This window comes from Mesoplodon bidens (genome assembly GCF_964165515.1).
Source record: "Mesoplodon bidens genome assembly, chromosome: 18".
Classification (NCBI taxonomy): domain Eukaryota; kingdom Metazoa; phylum Chordata; class Mammalia; order Artiodactyla; family Ziphiidae; genus Mesoplodon; species Mesoplodon bidens.
The window spans coordinates 14,855,921-14,876,957 of record NC_138175.1 but is presented as its reverse complement, the minus strand read 5'-3'; the positions used below and the strand labels follow the sequence as shown (position 1 = coordinate 14,876,957).

The 21,037-nt window shown below is 40.5% G+C and overlaps 2 protein-coding genes across 2 annotated transcripts in view; both read left to right on the top strand.

The window, feature by feature from the left end:
- The first annotated feature begins 12,419 nt into the window (after nucleotides 1-12,419).
- CMTR2 (cap methyltransferase 2) lies at nucleotides 12,420-19,320 on the top strand. The gene is made up of 2 exons (XM_081216150.1): nucleotides 12,420-12,507; nucleotides 15,850-19,320. The coding sequence occupies exon 2, from the start codon at nucleotides 15,869-15,871 to the stop codon at nucleotides 18,167-18,169; it is 2,301 nt and encodes a 766-aa protein (XP_081072276.1). The 5' UTR covers nucleotides 12,420-12,507; nucleotides 15,850-15,868; the 3' UTR covers nucleotides 18,170-19,320.
- HYDIN (HYDIN axonemal central pair apparatus protein) overlaps nucleotides 12,422-21,037 on the top strand; it is a 448,650-nt gene continuing 440,034 nt past the window's right edge. The window contains exon 1 of the mRNA XM_081216141.1: nucleotides 12,422-12,507. The gene's annotated coding sequence lies outside the window, so the exon portion shown is untranslated. The remainder of the gene's footprint in view (nucleotides 12,508-21,037) is intronic.

The window sequence follows — 21,037 nt, the reverse complement described above, 5'->3', positions numbered from 1 at the left end:
GAATAGAAGGCCTAGTGGAGAACTCTGAGGACACCAGCATTTAATGCATAGACAGCGGTACTGGAGCCTACAGAGAAGCTTAAGGAAGACTGAGCATAGGAGGAAAACCAGGAGGTTGTTGCCAAAGTCAAAGAAAGAGAATGTTTGAAGAAGGAAGACCACAGTGTTGAATAGTGTCAGGAGTTCAGTAAAGATAAGGGCAAAGAATTCCAGGTTGGATGTAGCAACAAACAAGGTTATTTCAGGTCTTCAATGAGAGAGTTTCAGGGATATGATAGAGGAGAAACATTTTTCATGAGTTGAAGAATTGCTCGGAGATGATGAACTGAAAACCATGATCACACAGCTCTTTCAAGAACTTTGGCCATGAAGGAAGTAGGGGAGAGATAGGACAATGATTGGAGCAAGTCACGAGTTTGAGAGACTTATTTTCAAGATGGTAGAGACACGCATATGTAAATGTTGATGGAACCAGGAGAGAGGCTCCTCTGTGCCTTTGGGATGAAGTTCAGAGAGAGAGAGACAGAGAGATACAGGAGAGAGAAATGATTGATGGAATCACGTTCCCTGAGAAGGTGGAAAGACCCAGGACACAGAGGAGAGAAGGAGGGATTAGTCTTAGACACCTATTGCATTATGGCAGGAAGAATAGAGAGTGCAGGGGGGAAGGGAGGGGGGAAGGAATAGTTAGGCAGTTTGGGATTGACATGTACACACTGCTATATTTAAAATGGATAACCAACAAGGACCTACTGTATAGCATAGGGAACTCTGCTCAATATTATGGAACAACCTAAATGGGAAAATAATTTTAAAAAGAATAGATACATGTATATGTATAACTGAATCACCTTGCTGTACACCTGAAACTATCACAACGTTGTTAGTCAACTATACTCCAATATAAAATAACAAGTTAAAAGAAAGAATAGAGAGAGCGGCTTCCCTGGTGGTGCAGTGGTTGAGAATCCACCTGCCAACGCAGGGGACACGGGTTCGAGCCCTGGTCCAGGAAGATCCCACATGCCGCGGAGCAACTAAGCCCGTGCGCCACAACTACCGCCCCTGCACTCTAGAGCCTGCGAGCCACAACTGCTGAGCCCACGTGCCACAACTACTGAAGCCCGCGTGCCCTAGAGCCTGTGCTCTGCAACAAGAAAAGCCACCGCAATAAGCCTGCACACCGCAACAAAGAGTAGCCCCCATTCGCCACTAATAGAGAAAGCCCGCGTGCAGCAACGAAGACCCAATGCAGCCGAAAATAAATAAATAATAAATTTAAAAAAAAAAGGAATAGAGAGTGGGTACAGATAAATTTGGGATGAGTGGCAGAATTCTGAAGGAGTTCTCTTCTGATGGCTTTTATTTCCTTTGTGAAGGAGGAGATGAGGTCATCCCCTGACAGTGAATGAGAGGACCATAGGGTAGGAAATATGAGAAGAGTGGAGAAGTTTGAGGTAGTCTCTGGAAGAGAAAAAGACTAGTCATTTGGAAACACAGAAAGGGAGTTGGGGGAATAGAAAGGGGTTATTCGTTCCACTTTCTTCTTTGTCCACTGCACCCAAGAAATGGACCTCTTTTCATTTCGAAATGTTAAGGGGATTCAAAAATGAGTTATCATGGATTAAATGCTCCAACCAAAAGATACAGACTGGCTGAATGGATACAAAAACAAAACAAGTGATCAAGGAGGATGTGGATCAGTTGGGCTTGGATTCCTCTAGGTCTCTTGAGAGCCATTGTCAACAAGGTCCTCTCCTCCCTTCTGATCCCAGCTTTGCGGCCAGTTTTCTCATAAGCCTTCCTCAACTCCTTGGTTTGGAGGTATGAAGGGATTGTTGACCTAACTCCAACAGGGACTATGGAAACACTGGAATCAGGATTCTGGAATGTGGGTTGAAGCAGAGAGGATGTTCAGTGAAGGAACCAGAGACATAGGAGTGTCTATTTACCATCTTCTACAGCAAGGTCCCCAAGCTGTGGCCCATGGGCCAAATCTGGCCTACTGCCTGCTTTTGTAACAAAATTGTATTTCAATACAGCCATGTCTGTGTTTGCTTTCCAGCTACAACATCAGAGTTAAATGGTTGTGACAGCGTTCTTATGGCCCACAAAGCTGAAAATATTTACGATCTGGCTTTTTTACAGAAAATGTCAACCTCTGTTCTAGAGGAAAGATGGGGATGTTTTGGAGGAAGGATAACCTTGAGAAAACCCCAACTTCTGAGTCCGTTTCCTTTTCTGCAAAATAAGGACACCATTCATTAAATCATTCTTTCATTTAACAAACATTTATTGATTGCTCACTGTGTGCCAGAAGCTGAGAGTGCAGAGATCAATAAGACCCAGGCTTGTTCTTGCAAAGCCCAACAGCAGAGATAGATGGGTAAACAAATAGTTGGAATACTGAGAGATAAATGCTCTGTGCATGCCATGGGGATTAAAGTGGAGGGTGGGTGTCTCACCTGGCCCAGATGGACCTGGGAAGGCTTCACAGGTAAACAGAAGAGGAGGAACTCACCAGCAAGTAGGGCTGCTGTGGATGAAGATGAAATCAGCCAGGGACTTGCAGGCTGAGTGAAGATCAAGGGGAATGAAGGAGGGGAAATTCTTGGAAGCACCAAGATAGAAGGGGTAGGTGAAGGTAGATGGAGAAAAAACAGAGAGGCAGAAGGAGAATCAGGAAAGTGTCAGGAGTATCAGTGGGATAGTGGTACCACCCTGCCCTTGACATACCTCCCTAGCTGATCGTTGCCTGTCCAGTGGAGCCCAGATATGGTTTCACAATTGGCTCAACACAGCACTCTAGGCAGCCACCATCAATCAGGGTTTGTCCCTGTGATGAAACCTATTGGTGATCTTAAGGTATACACACTCTTAAGGTATACTCAGGGGCTTCCCTGGTGGCGCAGTGGTTGAGAGTCCGCCTGCCGATGCGGGGGACACGGGTTCGTGCCCCAGTCCGGGAAGATCCCACATGCCACAGAGCGGCTGGGCCTGTGAGCCATGGCCGCTGAGCCTGCACGTCCGGAGCCTGTGCTCCGCAACGGGAGAGGCCACAGCAGTGAGAGGCCTGCGTACCGCAAAAAAAAAAAAGTATACACAATCTTAAGGTATACACAATCTTAAGGTATACACAACCAATCTGTTAATTACAAAGCACCCCCAAATTGTAATGTGGTCTTATTATCAACTGTTAATAAAATAAAATGAAAGAAAAACTCAATAATATGGTAGTATGTGTAATTCAACCCAGATATCAGAATTTGAAATCTCTTTTGGTAATATAAACATGACACAAAACATAACCTATTTTTAATAGATTCACTATAGTCTTTTCAAATTGAATCTGAGAAGCAGACTCATTCCTGAAAAGCATTCATACATGTGATTTAGCTGAACAACTGGATTTCTACAGTGTGTGGGAGTTTGAATGGATTTAAGAATGAGGCAGATTGTCCTCTTTTTTTTTTTTTTTTTTTTTTTTTTTCTTTTTGCGGTATGCGGGCCTCTCACTGTTGTGGCCTCTCCCGTTGTGGAGCACAGGCTCCGGACGCGCAGGCCCAGAGGCCACGGCTCACGGGCCCAGCCGCTCCGCGGCATATGGGATCCTCCCAGACCGGGGCACGAACCCGTATCCCCTGCATCGGCAGGCGGACTCTCAACCACTGCGCCACCAGGGAGGCCCTGTCCTCTTTTTTATGTTTAAAAATTTTAGGGAATATTTCAGACATTCAAAGAAGTAATGAGAATAATATAACACCTATGTATCTATTACCTAGATTTTTAAAGTGCTAATATTTTGCCACTGCTTCAGTGCTTAATAAAAAGAATAAAAACATTACAGGTAGAGTCGAGGTCCCTTTTGTGCTTCTTTCCCATCCCTTCTATCTTCCCAGAGCTTACCACTCTCTGGAAGTTATAGTGTGCATCTTCCTCATCTGTGTTTTTATATTTTTACTATGCTTGTATCAATAAAGATTAGACAGAATTGTTACGTGTGTTTTTAAACATTACACAAATGGTAAAGCAATGTAAAACTTCTGCCACTTGCCTTTATCATTTTACACTGTTTTTGAGATGCAGCCATGTTGATTCGTTTGCTCATTCATTTTACAGCTGGTCCTCTTTCTGTTCTTTGAAACCTGCCCAAATTGTTGAAGACAGAAAGCAGACACATCTGATAGCTTCTCAGTGACAGATGTGAGATAATTTGGTCTCAATTGTCTTCTCAGTTTTCCCTTTCTCTTCCTTAGTCTCCCTCCCTCCTTTCCTCTCCTGCTCTATTAAGGATTTTGAATTAAAAAAAGAAACAGCAAAAGAAGGAACACTCTGCAAGGAGGGCCTGAATTTAGCATCCTATCTTCCAGAATAGACATTTTTCAGGAGCAGCTAACATTTGTCAGATACGGGCTAAGTGCAAAAACCCTGTACTAAGCACTTTACATTCATTTGTTAATCCTCAGTGAGACCCCTGGAGATCTTTCTTGCCCAAGGTCACAGAGCTAGTAGATGAAGATTTTTATCTAGGCGCACAGATGCTAGAGCTGATATGCTTAACCATTCAAAAAGAGAAGCCGTATTGAGCCCAAGGAGGGACAGTGTTAGGTGAGCTATTAACAGAAAGAATCCCCAGGGCTAGTGCTTTTAACAACTTTTGGTATGGATTTCACTTCTGAATCAAGTATCATAATGAATGTTAATAATAATAACAAAGTACTTAAAAATTCACAGGGTTGAGTGTTACCTCAGTTCAGTTTTCTCACCTGAACTTCAGCCACCCATTGATTTCAAACTCCCTCCAGGATATTTCTGCTTGGCTATTCCTCTACCATCCCTAACTCTCTAAGAACCAAACTTAGTTATTTCTTTTCTTCTTGACCATGTTCTATTGCTGCAGATTCTGGCACCTCAGTCTGGCTTCAATGGTCGTGTATACTCTGGTTCTTCACTACCTGCTGTGTACTGAATTGTGTCCCCACAAAATTCATATGTTGAAGCCCTCCCACTCAATGTGATGGTATTTGGAGGTGGGGCCTTTGGGAGGTAATTAGGTTTAGATGAGTTCATGAGAGGGGGGTCCCCATGATGGGATTAGTGCCCTTATAAGAAGAGACCAGAGAGCTTGCTCACTCTCTCTCTCTGCCTTTTGAGGACACAGTGAGAAGGCAGCCCTCTGCAAGCCAGGAAGAGATCCCTCACCAGGAACCAAATCTGCCCACACCTTGATCTTAGACTTCCCAGCCTCCAGTACCGTGAGAAGCAAATTTCCATTGGTTAAGATTTCCAGTCAATGGTATTTTGTTATAGCAGCCTGAACTAAGATACCACCTATATAGCATTTTAATCTTATTAACTTTCCGTCCCTTTTCTGCAATTATCCTTCCTCTTCCCTGTTTTTTCACCTGTTATTTTCCCTCTTCCCAAGTAATAGCATCCTTTTAAGGGAAAAGTTAAAGTCTCTTTCCCCATCTTTTCCCTACTAGTTCCCCCTTTCTTTAGACTCCTACAACACTTAACCTATACTGTACAATATAGTACTTAGTTGTATAATGTTATTTATTTTTTAACATCTTGTGTCTGCAATGAATTGCTTAATGCTTCGAGGGTGGGCCATGTCTTGTATTCTATTCCACATGTCAGTGTTTCCCAACCAATTTTTTTTTTAACCTCCTGAGACCATCTCATGGTAATATATATCCTCTCTTAAACCCTTACATTTAAAAAAAAAAGTCATTTTGGTCATTTCTACAAAAATAAAATAAAGAATTAATTTTAAGTAAAAACATACTTTAGGTCAGCAGATTATCAATGACTATTATAAACCTTGTTTTAAAGTTCATTTAAATATAATCTTGAATGCTATTCATAACATATAAAAACACATTTTGACTTTTCTTCCTTTAGCAAGTGACTCACTCTGTTTAGTTAACTTTAACTATATGAGAAAAAAAACAAATTGTTAAAAAATAAATTTTATGGAAGACATTTCATATTTAGTTTTAGTCCTGAATGTATTTTAAAATGCAAAATGAAGTTTAGCTATGTTTACAGCACCAAAGATAGACAAAAACTGCTTTAGTGATCAGATATTTAAAATTCTTGCATTTATGCTTTAAAATTAGTTGATTTACTTTAATAATTTTTGTTTAGTTTCCAAACAGTAAGAAAAAAAAAATAGACTATAGGCTGCTGTTTTCAAGCACTTTTCCACAAATACCACCATGTACAAGTTCTAACCAACGGCTGAATAGACAAATTGGTTATAATTTTTACTATATTTTCTCTTTTTAACATTGTATTTTGACAGTTTAAGGTGCCGCATGAGAATTTTGATCAGAATACAATTTAAAGATCTAGGGGAAGATCATCAGGAGGGAAGTTGGAAGACTTATCATGTTTATAACCTTTATTGACTTCTGAAATTTCAGTGTCAGTGTTCCCTTAGTTTGCTGCCTTTGAACAACAAGTCCATTCCATGTGGAAGGAAGAGGAAGCAGAACAGTATGTGACAAAGAATAGGAACAGTTTAAGATTGTGTAATGGTCAAAACCAAGCCTGAATGCTGTTCGCTGTCAGATAAGTGGGTCAAATGACTGAGCCATAAAGACATTCACCTGGTCTTCACCAAGTCGAAGCTGTTCACCTAAAGCTCACTTAGAGGCTCTCTTTACTGCCTTAATGGGAAGTACTAGATACTCATTGTATGTATGTATTTGTTTTTTAGTGGAAAGAGATGCCATTTTTGCCTTTCGTGCTGTGAATCTCTGTTTATTTCCCCAAATATTTTATTATGAAAATTTTCAAAAGAGAAAAGCTGAAAGAATTACACAGGGAACAGCCACGTGTCCACCACCTAGATTCTACAGTCATGCCCATTTTGCTATACTCACTTTATCATTGATCCGTCCTTTTATCCATCCATCAACCCATCTTAGGTGTAGCGCATTTCAAAGTAAGGGGCAGATGTAGTATACTTCTCCCCTAAACATTTCAGCATGCAAATGGTTAACCTAGAGCTCAATATTTGTTTGTGGCTCTTTTTTTTTTAAAGCAGAATTTATATTTAGTGAAATGCTAATCTGAATTGTACCATTTGATGAGTTTTGACAGATACATATACCTCTTAACCTAAATCCCCTATCAAGATATAGAACATTTCCATCACCCCAGAAAACTCCCTCTGGGGTTTTGGAACCATGACTTGTACATTGTCGCCTCACAGAATCTGAGGATGTAATTAGAGACTCAGGAAGTTGATTGGTGATAAATGATCACAGAAGCAGTTTAGTTTTTGTTTGCTTTGACAGAGAATTATAATCAGAGTAGAGGCCAGGGAGCCAGTTGTTTTAATCCTTGGATGCTACTTATGTTGTAGTCATGCCAGTTGAATATAAGGAACACTCAGGAACTAGAAAGAATAACTAATTGTAGCTAGCTTCCACTCAGGTACTGTGTATGATCATCAAAATATATTTTTAAAAGTTGAAACTAAATGCATTCACATAACTGCATTTTAATACGAATTTGAAAATACATTAGTGCAGGGCCTGGTTATTTTCTTTGAACTTTTCAAAGTTTTAAATACTAATTTCATTCATTCATTATATTTCATCTTTTCCAAAAACTTTGCGACAATCTACCTTCCTGCTTTTAGGACAAAATGAATAAAACTCATCTATTTTTTTAAATTAAACTACTGGCCTACTGTAAGCATTTCTGGCCATGAATGTGGACTATAAAGTTGTTTTTAAATTACTGGAGGCAATTTCTAGGAATTCTCTGCAGAACGGATTGGCCTTGAAGTCAGGCAGACCTAGGTCCGAACCTTGACTCCACTACTGACTGACTGCATAACCTTCAGCAAATTGCTTAATCACTTTGGTCCTTGATTTCCCTGTTTATAAATGGGGACAGGGACTTCCTTGGTGGCGCAGTAGTTGGGGGTCCGCCTGCCGATGCAGGGAACGCGGGTTTGTGCCCCGGTCTGGGAGGATCCCGCGTGCCGCGGAGCGGCTGGGCCCGTGGGCCGTGGCCGCTGGGCCCGTGCATCCGGAGCCTGTGCTCCGCGGCGGGAGAGGCCACAGCAGGGAGAGGCCCACGTACCGCAAAAAAAAAAAAAGGGGGGGGGGACAATACATATATTGACCTCATAGAGCTGTTGAGACGAGGAAATGAAAAATGGCAGTTTTCAGTGCTTAGCACATATTATGTACTCAAAAAATGTTAATGTGATTATTTTAGTAAAGACAGGCTCACTATAAGCTTTGTTATTTGGAATATTCCTGATAATATTTATAAACTGTGGGGAACATAGTGATTGTGTTTAAGAGATTACATATCCTTTATCTAGTCTTTGGTCCCATGAAAGAACAATATCCACAGCTTTTAGTTTTTAATGACTATTTATTAAGAATCAGATGTAAAAAGCAACCAATTCCCACCAATAGCTAAAATAAAAAAGATTCACAACACCAAAAATTGGTGAGGATGTGAAGCAACCAGAATGCTCACATACTGTGGGTAGAGATGTAAAATGGTGCGAGCACTTTAGAAAACTGTTTGGGGGTTGCTTGAAGAGTTCCACGTACATCTCCCTTGGTAATTCTCAAAATGACAATAATGCTAAGGTTGAGAAACCCTGATCTACTTCATTACACAGCCATATGATGGCTAGATATTTACCCAAGAGTAAAGAAAACATATGCTCACCAAAATGTCTTGTACTGGAATGCTGACAGCAGGTTTATTCATAATAGCTGCAAACTGGAAACAGAACTCAGATGTCCATCAGTAGGAGAACAGATAATTAAACTGTGGTCTATCCATATAATGGTATACTACTTATCAATAAAAAGGAACAAACTACAGATACAGAAGACAACATGGATGAATGTTGTCAGGGTTCAGAACACACTACCACCAAATATGGTCTCTTGGCATACTGAATATTTTAAGCTAAAGGAATTTAAGAAATAGTAGGTGCAGGAAAGACTGTCTGACTTTGCTCTGAAGCAGGTCATAAGAACCTTGTGTGAGAGATGCCCTCCCTATGCCTGGAGGAAAGAAACATCCTTATCTCCAAAGATGGAAGGACTCCAACAGGAATTTAAATGAACATACCTTGCTCAATTTCTCCCAGTTTGCCACTCTTAGCTCATACTTATTTGTCACATTTTCCCACGACTTTCCACTTCTCATCAAACCTATATAAAAACACTCAGGTCCTAGTATAAAAACCTATTATAGGACTTCCCTGGTTGTACAGTGGTTAAGAATCTGCTTGCCAAGGCAGGGGACATGGGTTTGAGCCCTGGTCCGGGAAGATCCCACATGCCACGGAGCAACAAAGCCCGTGTGCCACAACTACTGGAGCCCCCACGCCTAGAGCCCGTGCTCTGCAACAAGAGAAGCCACTGCAATGAGAAGCCCGTGCACAGCAACGGAGACCCAATGCAGCCTAAATAAATAAATAAATAAATAAATTTATTTAAAAAAAACAAACAGGGCTTCCCTGGTGGCGCAGTGGTTGAGAGTCTGCCTGCCGATGCAGGGGACACGGGTTCGTGCCCCGGTCCGGGAAGATCCCACATGCCGCGGAGCAGCTAGGCCCATGAGCCATGGCCGCTGAGGCTGTGCGTCGGGAGCTTGTGCTCCGCAACGGGAGAGGCCACAACAGTGAGAGGCCCGCGTACTGCAAAAAAAAAACAAAAAAAACACAAGACAAACAAAAAAAACAAACCCAAAATCCTAGTATAAAAACAGTTTCTTCATATCTTCATTTCCCTGTGAAGGCTTCCATGTCACAAAAACATTAATAAATTTATATGCTTTTCTTTCGTCAATGTATCTTTTGTTACAGAGCCCCAGCCAAGAACCTAGAAGGGTAGAAGAGAAAGATTCTTTTTCTCCCCTACAATATAAAAAAAAATTACACTGAATAGAAAGGGGCTGGAAACTAAAAATTATAAACTGTAATGATAGAATTTATATGACATTCTAGAACAGACAAAACTAAACTATAGTGTTAGAAAGCAGATTAATGGTTGCTTCTTGGGGATGGGAGATTGGGAAGGGGCTCGAGGGAACTTCCTGGAATATTTAATAGGCCTTTGGCAAAAGTGGTTGAGTAGTACACTTAAGATCTGAACATTTGACTGTATATATTATACCTCGAAAAAATTGAAAAAGGCAAACAACCCGTGAGCTTGGAAGATCTTGGAAGCTCTTTTTCTTACAAACAGCTTTCCATTGGTCGCCCCTCAAACTCTCCAACAATTATATTTTCAGTGTTTCATTTTAGCTAGTAGATGTGTAATTGTATTTCATTTTGGTTTTTTTTTACATTTTCCCCAAAACATGAGGTTAAGCATCTTTTCATATATTTATTGGCCTTCTGGATACCATCTTTTTGAAGTTTTTGTTCTGGTCTTTGCCCATTTTTCCACTGGGACATCTTTTCTCATTTATTTGTAGGAGTTATATGCTCTGGATACAAGTCCTTTGTCACATATTCGTATGGTAAATATCTTCTCTCACTCTATAGGTTGCCTCTTCACTCTCAGTGCTGTCTTATGATGAATAAACATTCTTAATTTTTTTTTTTTTTTTTTTTGCGGTACGCGGGCTTCTCACTGTTGTGGCCTCTCTCGTTGCGGAGCACAGGCTCTGGACGCGCAGGCTCAGCAGCTATGGCTCATGGGCCCAGCCGCTCCGTGGCATGCGGGATCCTCCCGTACCAGGGCACGAACCCGCGTCCCCTGCATCGGCAGGTGGACTCTCAACCACTGCACCACCAGGGAAGCCCAACATTCTTAATTTTAATGTAGTTCAATTTATATATTTTTTCCTTATAATTAGTGCTTTTTCCATCCTGTTATAAAACTTTTTGCCTATTTCAAGGTTACGAAGGTATCTTCTTATATTTTCTGCTAAAAGAGTTATTGTTTAATCCTTAAAATGTAGATTGGCAATCCAAAAGAAAGCTATTTTTATTATGTGAGGTAAGAGTCCAAATAAAGTTTTTTCCATATAGATATCCAAATGTCCTAGCACCGTTTTTTTGAAAAGACTTTTTTCTCCACTGATGCATGTCCTGGAAGACTTGTAAAAAATGTGTGTATATATATATATATGTATATATATATACACATGCACACATATATATACATATACATATATAGACATATATAGACATATATACACACATATATGTGTGTATATATACATATATATGTGTGTATATATATATTACATAAATGGATCAAACTCTACACACAGTTCTATATTCTCCTATTTTCACACAATACTGTTGGCACATATGGCCTATTAATGGCTGCATAGTATTTCATTATATGGATGTACCATAAAGAATTTAATTTCCTTATAACAGACATTTAGAGAGTAACCAGGTTTTGTTATTGATGTCATTAAGGTGCTGTAATAAACATTTTGTCCAAAGTGAGTGCCAGTTGTTTGTTTTCTAAAGATAAATTGCTAGGAGTGGGAATAGCTGGGCTAAGGTGCAAGGCCATTTTAAAGTTTGCCTTCTGTAAGGTAGTACCAATTTTCACTCTCCCTCACAGTATGTAAACCTGATTCTCCACATTTTCACCAAAAGTTGCCATTATCGATCTTTTAAAATCTTTGCTAAGTTGGAAAAGAAAACATTTCTAATTATTTTTTTTAAGTTAAACAGCTTTGTACTATATCCTTATTGGCTATTTTACTGTTTTTGGATGGCCTGTTCAAATCTCCCATTTTTCTTCTGAGGTTATCTTTTCATATTGGTTTATAAATATATGTATGTTATGATAACAGAGTGTTATTTCGTAGTTTCCCTAGCTCGGCTTTTCTCATGTTCTTCTGAGCACCAGTTTGAAGTCAAGTAGTACTAGGAGTTCAATTCTACCCAACGGCAAAAGAAAACCTCTGCCTTACGGGGCCCAGGTGGGCGGGGCCCGCGTGTCCCGGACAGGTTGGCCACGCCCCATCCCACGCCTCCACTATCGAGGGGGCGGGGCCAAAGGACGCTCGGTCTGTGCGCGCAGTTGCCATAGCAGCCTTGGGGAGGAGGCTGGAGTTTCCCAGCTTCTGCACCCGCGGAGAAACGAAACCTAGAGAGCCGAGGTCTCGGCGCTGCGAGAGTCGCCGGCGTGCGTAACGTTGACGTGTGACGCCAGCCGGGCCTTGAGGCGCATGCGTAGAGCGTGTGTCAGGGCTATCGGGCCGCTGTCTGCAGACTTTTGGCGGCGGCGCGGCCTGGAGGAGTGCTTCTGCTCCGCGTGTCCTGCCGCAGTAGAGTAAGGAGGGCGGGTCCCTGCCTCCTTCCCGGCCTCCTGGCGCGCCACCTCCCTTCCCTGTGTCGGGGACACAGAAGGCCTGAAGGAGCGACGCTCCCGGAAATCATCCCCACGAGCGGAAGTGGAGAATGCCCTCTTCGAGTGAGGAGAGGGAGTGAAGCGCAGCCTCTCTAGACTCTGGGGGCTGAGGTGGGCGTGAGCGAAGGTAATCCAGGCCGTGGTTCCGAGCCCGGGTCTTCCTTCGACTTTCCAGTGGGTTAGGCAGGGGCTGGAACTGAAGTTCCTCCGGGTCAGGGACCGGGCCGCTCGAATGGAGCTTGGGACTCACTTCCACCAGAGGAAACTAGGTCTTGGGTGCTCCTCGCCCAGAGTAAAGCGCTGGCATTATTTTCACCGTTGCTAGGAGGAGGAGGAGTTGGCGGAAACACTTCTAAAACTCTTTCGTTTAAGTGTTGGTTGGAGGAGTAACAATTGTATGTGAGGTCTTGCGGGTTTTGTGTTAGGTCGGCGAATTTTGCGGGGATTTCCTTCGTGGGGAATTCCCTTCGTGGCTTTGAGCAGGGGGTCTACATGACTTCCTACTCGACTCTGCAAAACAAGAATGGTAATACTGACCCTCGTAGCAGAATTATAATGCTACAAAGCTCTTTGGAGTGCTTAATGAGAGGGACAGAGGAACACATACTGGAAACTTTCCCCTTATATCCTGTAAACCACAAGCATTTTTGTTGTTAAGCACTGCGGTGCTAGAGTGACATTGAAGTGCATTGTTAAGACGTTCAGAACCGGAGGAGTGCCTTTTGTGCTAATCTGATATCCCTTCAATTATTCGATAAATACTTATTGAGTGCTTACTGTGTACTGAGTGCTTACTGTTCTAACTTCTTGGAATGATAAGTGAGTAAAGAAAACAAAGATCCCTGCCATGTGGAGCTTAGGTTGTAGTTTTGGGAAGACAGTAAACAGTAAACATAAATAGGTAAATTATGTGTTCGACGGAAAAGAGTGCCATGGAAAAAAAGAAAAAAAAATACAGCAAGGTTCTTACCTTTACTTTACCATTGGTAATGCAAGATGCAATTTTAAATTAGGAAGTCAGGGTAGGCTTCACAGAGAAAGTGACACTTGAGTAAATTCTTGAAGGAGGTAGCGGAAGTAACTATGCAGATATATGAGGGAAGAGCATTCCAGGCGGAGGGATTAACTCGTGCATAGACTTCCCCCTTGCAGTGTGTCTGAGGTCTTACCTGAGCAGCAAGAGAGCCTGTGTGGCTGGAACACAATTAGTAGGAGGGTTAGTACTAGAAAATTAGGTTAGAGACGGAGTGGGGGTGGAGGACAGACATCTTCAAGGGCCTTGTAAGCTACTGTAAAGACTTTGGCCCTTACTTTGAGATGGGGAGCCACTGCAGCCCAGTTTTGAGCAGAGCAGGGATACAATCTAACTTAGGTCTTACAAAGTTACTGTGGTGGGTATGTTTCAGAACAGAATGTAGGAGGCAAGGGTGGAAGCAAAGAGACCAGTGAGAAGGCTATGGGAGTAATCCAGGAGAGGGTTGACAGTGTCTGCAATCAGGAGGCTGACAGCTGGAGGTGGGTGAGAAGCAGTTGGATTCTGGGAATTTGATAGTAGGAAACAATGTTTGGATAATTTGTGGATTATTGACCTGAACATTATTCAATATAATATACAATTTATATATAAATATATAATATATAATTTTGGTCTGTGTTCCACAAGTATAGTCAGGAAGAACAATGGAGTGTTTGAATCACTTTAGTTGTTTTCCTGTGAAAATAATTACCTATTAGCTTAAGTAAGATTTCAGAGCTTACCTACAACCATGAATTAGTATGTGAAGTTAATGACTAAAATCAGACTTTTTCCAAAATAGAATATAGTTGAAATCTAAAAGTTGTAGTTTCCAGTTAGCAAAGGGTGAATTAGGACAGAATAACTTGTGGTAGTAAACTTTCATTTGCTTTTATTTAGGATTTTAGTGAATGCCTCCTTTTTGCCATCTTTCAGAAGTTTGTCTAAATATAGCTTCTAACAGTTAAAAAAAATCTAAGGTAAGAAAAATATATTAATGGGTAACTGTGACTATTATCCACAATTTTTGTGCAATGTGTAAATATATGGTGGCAAACAGAAATGGCTAAGAAGATACTTGTTACCTTAAGAAGTTTACAAGCTAGTAGACAGACTTGTAAATAATTTAAACAAAATGTAGAAGGATGAAAAAAGTGTGTTAAGAGTACAAATGCTAATAGAATACAGTCTTCTGGCTGTTATTGTGTTTATTGTATTGCTCGCTCACCTCTATCTCCCATTTTAATCTTCAGACTGGTGTAGAATGTATTGAATATGCAAAGTAAATGCAGTAGTCATGAACTGAAGCACCTGTTGATTAACATTGTGCCAACGAGTACCGTGTAATACTCATTGCTGTATCTGTTGGAATTTAGAACTTTTCCAACACTATGCCATTAAGCCTTGCTTCTTTCTCTTGTACCCCTATCCCTTTCCATTGGACAGATGTTTTTGGTTTCTTAGGCAGTGTTAGAACACAGAATGTAGGGTTACTATTTGTAATTTGTATATTCATTAAGGATATTTCTTCAGTTTAAAATTATTCTATCAAAGTGTATTAAGTTTTTGTGACAAAAAAATAATATTTTATGATACAAGCATGGAGCTGTCTGACCAACCATATAAAGCAGGAATCTGTAGTCTAGAGACATGCCAGGGTGAACTATAGGTCAGTTTCAACATTGATCAGGAGGCTAACCTGTCAGGTACACCACAGTTGACAAGCAATATGGTGATGAGTGTTTGCTGGTAGCCTGTAAAGGCGATTTGGTACCACCCAAGTGTGTGATTTAGCAAGAGAGTGAGATCTGGACAGAGGACATATTTGGCAATCTTCATAGGTTAGTAAGTGGGTGGTGGCAGAGAGGTCTGGTAACAGGACTAGTGCTGGGTTCAGGTGCAGGAACCTCTCCTGGAAGGAAGTGAGATTTGGAGGGAGCTAAAAAAAAGCTAAAAGTCACTTGTTAGAGTTTGATCAAAGGTCATGTTCAGGGATGCATCTTAGTCTAAGTAAGTGTTTGGGGCCCTGTGGGCAGTGTCTCAGTGATGGGTAGAGGAGAACTTTGGAGAGGAGCTAGGTGCATTATTTTGGTAATAAGAGCTGCCATTCGCTGATGGATATTCTCTGGTATATGCTTTTTATACGCTAGCATGTTTTATACTCATCTAAAAAAAATGATACCTCAATTTTTTAAATAAGAAACTGAGATGTGGAGTTATTTGCCCACAGCCACTTACTAAGCTGTAAATGGCAGTGCTGGGGTTTGAGCCCAGGTCTATCGGATAGCAAAGCCTTTATTCTTCATTCCAGATCGCCTCATCATGTAATGAATTGTGCTGACATTAGTCTTCCCATTTTTTGTGGGTTGTCGTGATTGTGATCCAGTTTGCTGTGGATGAGATTTCACTCACTAATAAATTTGATTCATTTAATTGTGTGTTTTCTTTTTCTAGATTTTAATTTAATTTGAAAATGAGTAAGTGCAGAAAGCTCCCACTGGGTTCAAGTCCTGAGACATTCAGCCCAGATGTTCTTGCTGATATTTTTGAACTCTTTGCCAAGAACTTTTCTTATGGCAAGCCACTTAATAATGAGTGGCAGTTACCAGATTCCAGTGAGATTTTCACCTCTGACCACACGGAATTCAATGTGTTTCTTGATTTGAAGAGCTCCCTAAACGAAGTGAAAAACCTACTGAGTGATAAGAAATTGGATGAATGGCATGAGCACACGGCTTTCACTAATAAAGCTGGGAAAATAATTTCTCATGTGAGGAAATCTGTGAACGCTGAACTTTGTACTCAAGCCTGGTGTAAGTTTCATGAAATTTTGTGTAGCTTTCCACTTATTCCACAGGAAGCTTTTCAGAATGGAAAACTGAATTCTCTACACCTTTGTGAAGCTCCTGGAGCTTTTATAGCTAGTCTCAATCACTACTTAAAATCCCATCGATTCCCCTGTGATTGGAGTTGGGTGGCTAATACTTTGAATCCATACCATGAAGCAAATGACAATCTTATGATGATTATGGATGATCGACTTATTGCAAATACCTTGCGTTGCTGGTACTTTGGTCCAGATAACACCGGCGATATCATGACCTTGAAATATCTGACTGGACTTCAGAATTTCATAAGCAGCATGGCTACCGTTCACTTGATCACTGCAGATGGAAGTTTTGATTGCCAAGGAAACCCAGGTGAACAAGAAGCTTTAGTCTCTTCTTTGCATTACTGTGAAGCTGTCACTGCTCTGATGACTCTTGGAAGTGGTGGCTCTTTTGTTCTGAAGATGTTTACTTTGTTTGAACATTGTTCCATAAACCTGATGTACCTGCTAAACTGTTCTTTTGACAAAGTCCATGTTTTCAAACCTGCTACCAGCAAGGCAGGAAACTCAGAAGTCTATGTGGTATGTCTCTACTATAAGGGAAGAGAGGCAATCTATCCTCTTTTATCTAAGATGGTGCTGAATTTTGGGCCTGAAATGACCAGGAAAGCTCTCTTTCCCCATCACATGATTCCCGAATCTTTTCTTAAAAGACATGAAGAATGTTGTGTGTTCTTTCATAAATACCAGCTAGAGACTATTTCTGAGAACATTCGTCTGTTTGAGTGCATGGGAGAAGGGGAACAAGCAAAGCTGAATAGTTTAAGGGACTATGCTGTTCAGTATTTCATGCAAAAGTTTCAATTGAAGCCTCTTTCCAGAAATAATTGGCTAGTGAAAAAATCTAATATTGGTTGTAGTACAAATACAAAATGGTTTGGGCAGAGGAACAGATATTTTAAAACCTACAATGAAAGGAAAGTGCTGGAAAGCCTTTCATGGAAAGATAAGGTGGCCAAAGGGTACTTTAATAGTTGGGCTGAAGAACATGCTGCATATCATCCTGGGCAAAGTGCTCTTTTAGAAGGGACAGCTTCCAATCTTGAGTGTCACTTATGGCAGATTTTACAGGGAAAGAAACTGCCAAGGGTAGACAGTTCTCCTTTCTGTGATGGTGAAATTTTAAAGGCTCTTAATGAAGCAATTGAAAAGTCATTGGGAGGAGCCTTGAATTTGGATTCCAAGTTTAGGCCAAAACAGCAGTATTGTTGTTCTTGTCACATTTTTTCTGAAGAATTGGTATTTTCTGAGTTGTTTAGCCTTACAAAATGCCTTCAGGATGAGCAGGATGTAGAACCCAGCAACCAAGTAAAGTGCCTGCTTGTGGGTTTTCCAGCTCTCCAACATGTCAAAATACATATACCATTGGAAGTTCAACTCTTGGAGTCAGCTGAACTCATGACTTTTAGCTGTTCATTGCTTCATGATGGAGACCCAGCTTACCAGCAGTTATTTTTGGACTGCCTTCTGTATTCATTGCAGCAGCTTCATACAGGAGATACTATGATTTTGCCTGTACTTTCTTGTTTTACAAGATTTATGGCTGGTTTGATCTTTGTACTCCACAGCTGTTTTAGATTCATCACGTTTTCTTGTCCCACATCTTCCGAGCCCCTGAAGACTTGTGCAGTCCTGCTTTGTGTTGGTTATCAAGACCTTCCAAACCCAGTTTTCCAGTATCTGCAGAATGTGAATGAACTGTTGAGCGCTTTGGTTAACTCAGATGCACCCCAGCAGGTTTTACAGTTTGTGCCAATGGAGGTGCTCCTTAAGGGCACACTACTTGATTTTTTGTGGGATTTGAATGCTACCATTGCTAAAAGGCATTTGCATTTGATTATTCAAGGAGAGAGAGAAGAAATCAGCAGCAGCCTTCAGTTATGAAGTTGAACTTGTCCTTTCTGAGATTTAACTTCATGGCATCTTGCAGTTTCCATTGGTATTGCATCCCTTTGTATTAATTTAAAACCTTTTATTTTGAGGAAAGGCCAACTTTTGCATCATTTAAAGTTTCATTTTTTCTGGAAAGCCATCAGCTAGTTCTGACCTCTAGGGTATATACACTCACAGACATAGAGTTTTCTATGTGGTAGAATATATGCAGTGATGATATTCAACCTCAAACATGAGAAGAGTGTATGAGCATGGGGTGGACACACCCATGCTTGCATATGCAGTTTATGCAGTTGGTCTTATTTATCTGCTTAAGATTTGCACCTGTGTGCCTTCATTCAGATTAGATTTTTTTCCAACTAATTTTCTCTCAGTGGCTAATACTGTTAATGAATTGATAGAGGTCTTTGATGAAAGGAGGTGAGCCACTACTCAGCAACACTGATTTCCTTTAATACTGACCGTGTCAGTTATGGATATGTGGAATTCATCATGCCAGACATCTTGATACATGCCATTCATTGCCTTTAGGCCATCGATCCAGTTTACTTCTGTGGTTCAAATGAAGCTACTGTGCTGTTTTATAAATATTTTACTTAACCACAACCATCCAACTAGAAAGGATATCAAGACAGCTTCGAACCAAAGATCATGTTTAAAAAAATGAAAAATTATTGTGTCTAAAACACTCCTATATGAATGAAACGTTTCACTTAGCAATGGTGTGTAATTTTTAACTTCTGGGAAATAATCTGTGAACAAAAAGATTTTTTTAAATTGCTAAGTAATGTTTATGGTCTCATAATGTGGACATGTGAATGTGATGAATGTAGTGAGTACTGAAGAGAAATTTTAACACTTTCAGGATGATGGTATAACATTAAAAATTTTTTAATTTTCACTCTTTTTTTCAGTATGAAAGTAGCACTTTACCAGAAGATTAACCATGAGATCGTTACTTTATCCATTATGTTTGATTTCTTTTGAATTATATGTATTTGTCAGTATAAATGGGCTATTCTGGCCAACTGAATTAAGCAGATCTTTGTTACTTTGAAATTCTGCAAAGTGAAGAGTATGTGTATTGTCACATGTGCATTTTAGACATTTTTGTTATATGAAAAGTAAATATATTCTTTGATGTATTTGGTTGACAAATATTAACCTGAGTTTTTTCATGTTCTTTGCTATTTTGAGTTCCATTATAGATTTATGAATAAAGTCATTAGCAGAGAGATTTTGTGTTCAGTTTTTTAAAGAGAATCATGGGGGAAGTTAAAAATATAACTTGGAAACACATTTTTTTTAAAGGAAGGTTTGAGTGGGAGTTAATGTTCCTTCATTTCCTCTGATTTGTATTCATTAAAATTTAGTCCTTAATATTGCAATATTTATGGAAGCTCTGCTTCAGGAAAGAAATTGAATGCTTAAGGGAGGGAGGAAGAGGGTAGATGTACTTCTTGTCAGGGAGGGTGTGGAGTACTAGAGGTAGATTTCTGAAAGAAATGTGATTTTCTTCTTGTGACTTCATGGAAGCTTTTATAGTTGTATAATGGTAGAAGTCTGATAGAAAAATTGCTTACCAAGAGAGAATCAAAAACCACTCTTGGGAAGCCATTTTGCGCTTAATAGTCTTTATGCCTTGGTTGATTTGGTCCAGTACAATGACTCAGTTTGTTTTTACTTGTTTTAACTATTTGATTAGAATGAAGTTGAAAGCCTAGGTCCAGGTTCTGGTACTAACACTTTCTTTTAAGCCCCTCAAATAAGTATTGAATGCTTAGTTGTTTTTAACATTAACCTGTTTTGGAATATGTAACATACCTGGTGTATGTTAGAGTGTATTTTGGTTTTTAATCCAGTGTTTGGGATCAGTTGCTGTTCATCTGGTTTATTGGATTCAGATTTGCTCTAGAGGTGAGATACAACTTGAGGAAGGTTCATATTGAACCGGATGTAGCTGACGGGTACCAATAATTTATAAGAATTTCTCTTTAAGAAAAAGGGAAGGAAAAATGCTGTCTGAAAAATGAATAAAAAAATAGAGGACCATAAGATGAGAGATGATTTGTATAGTTTATCAAGTTAGTTACTATTCTTTTTTTTTTTTTTTTTTTTTGCGGTAGGCGGGCCTCTCACTGTTGTGGCCTCTCCCCTTGCAGAGCACAGGCTCCGGATGCGCAGGCTCAGCAGCCATGGCTCACGGGCCTAGCCGCTCTGCGGCATGTGGGATCTTCCCAGACCGGGGCACGAACCCGTGTCCCCTGCATCGGCAGGCGGACTCTCAACCACTGCGCCACCAGGGAAGCCCAGTTACTATTCTTAAAAAAATTCTTTTTAGTAGATTTTGAGATTTTTAACTTAATTGTGATGCTGTTTGTTTGTTTGTTTATTTATTTATGGCTGCGTTGGGTCTTCATTCCTTCATGCGAGCTTTCTCTAGTTGTGGTGAGGGGGCGCTACTCTTTGTTGCATTGTGCGGGCTTCTTGTTGCGGAGCACAGGCTCTAGGTGCGTGGGCTTCAGTAGTTGTGGCACACAGGCTCAGTAGTTGAGGCTCACGGGCTCTAGAGCGCTAGCTCAGAAGTTGTGGCGCACAGCCTTAGTTGCTCTGCGGCATGTGTGATCTTCCCGGACCAGGGATCAAACCCGTGTCCCCTGCATTGGCATACGGATTCTTAACCACTGCACCACCAGGGAAGTCCCAATTGTGATGCTTTTTGAAAGGAATTTTTAACAGCCAGAAAATTCAAACGTCGTAAATGTGTTTCCTAACAAGCTTAGAGAAAGAGGTCTTACACATTTACTTTCTTCAGTACTGATTTTTGTTCTCCCTAAGAGAAGTCAGTTTTGTATTTTA

Bases quoted from the DNA above. Each gene is read 5' to 3' on its own strand.
- CMTR2 (XM_081216150.1), top strand. From the start codon at position 15,869: ATGAGTAAGTGCAGAAAGCTCCCACTGGGTTCAAGTCCTGAGACATTC.